This window comes from Eimeria mitis, genomic scaffold (genome assembly GCF_000499745.2).
Source record: "Eimeria mitis Houghton genomic scaffold, Emh_scaff731, whole genome shotgun sequence".
In the NCBI taxonomy this organism is placed as follows: domain Eukaryota; phylum Apicomplexa; class Conoidasida; order Eucoccidiorida; family Eimeriidae; genus Eimeria; species Eimeria mitis.
This window is the reverse complement of record NW_013575338.1, coordinates 14465-15020: the sequence shown is the minus strand read 5'-3', so window position 1 is coordinate 15020 and position 556 is coordinate 14465. Positions and strand designations below refer to the sequence as shown.

At 52.2% G+C, this 556-nt stretch overlaps 1 protein-coding gene across 1 annotated transcript in view; it reads right to left on the bottom strand.

Annotated features, from left to right (window-relative positions):
- EMH_0020980 (uncharacterized protein) overlaps positions 1–556 on the bottom strand; it is a gene marked incomplete at both ends in the record, with an annotated part of 4413 nt that overhangs the window by 1832 nt on the left and 2025 nt on the right. The window contains one exon of the mRNA XM_013501666.1: positions 361–474. Coding sequence (XP_013357120.1) covers positions 361–474 — 114 coding nt within the window. The remainder of the gene's footprint in view (positions 1–360; positions 475–556) is intronic.

Below are 556 nucleotides of genomic sequence, written 5' to 3'. Positions count from 1 at the left end.
AGCTGAAATTTCGGGTAAGTGCTGGTTTTCTGGCGACGACAAGCCCTGCTTTATCGCAGCACAGCCTATCCGAGACCAAATCCAGACAACTCTAGGTAAGTGCCCATCGTTCTACCCAACAGGAAAGACGAAGATGGACATGCGACAGGCAAGGACGGGCAAAATACGTGGTAAAAATCAAATCTGGTGAAAAAGGGGGATGTTGGCTGCAACGGAGATAGAGGGGCTTTGATTAAGTGCTTCAGAACACGGCAGTGCTTAAAAGCACGCCCAAGTTGTTTTCGTCCTGGCAAAGCACTGGCTACGCGAGGACAGTTGAACGCCGGCAAGTAGGAAAAGCGTTGCGACCTGTTTGAGGACTTGGGCGTGGTTCTCAATCGTCCTTTCGAGCGTCGAAGCCACAACATCTCTGCGCAGAGCGTCGCAGAGCTCCTTGGCTTGGAGTGCTGAGTTGCTTAGGAGACAACTGTAGCTCTGCACAGCGGCAGAGCAAGTCCTATCGCAGCAAAACATAGGCACACATCCTGTTTGTGCGGGTGTGCTCTAGCTGCCATCA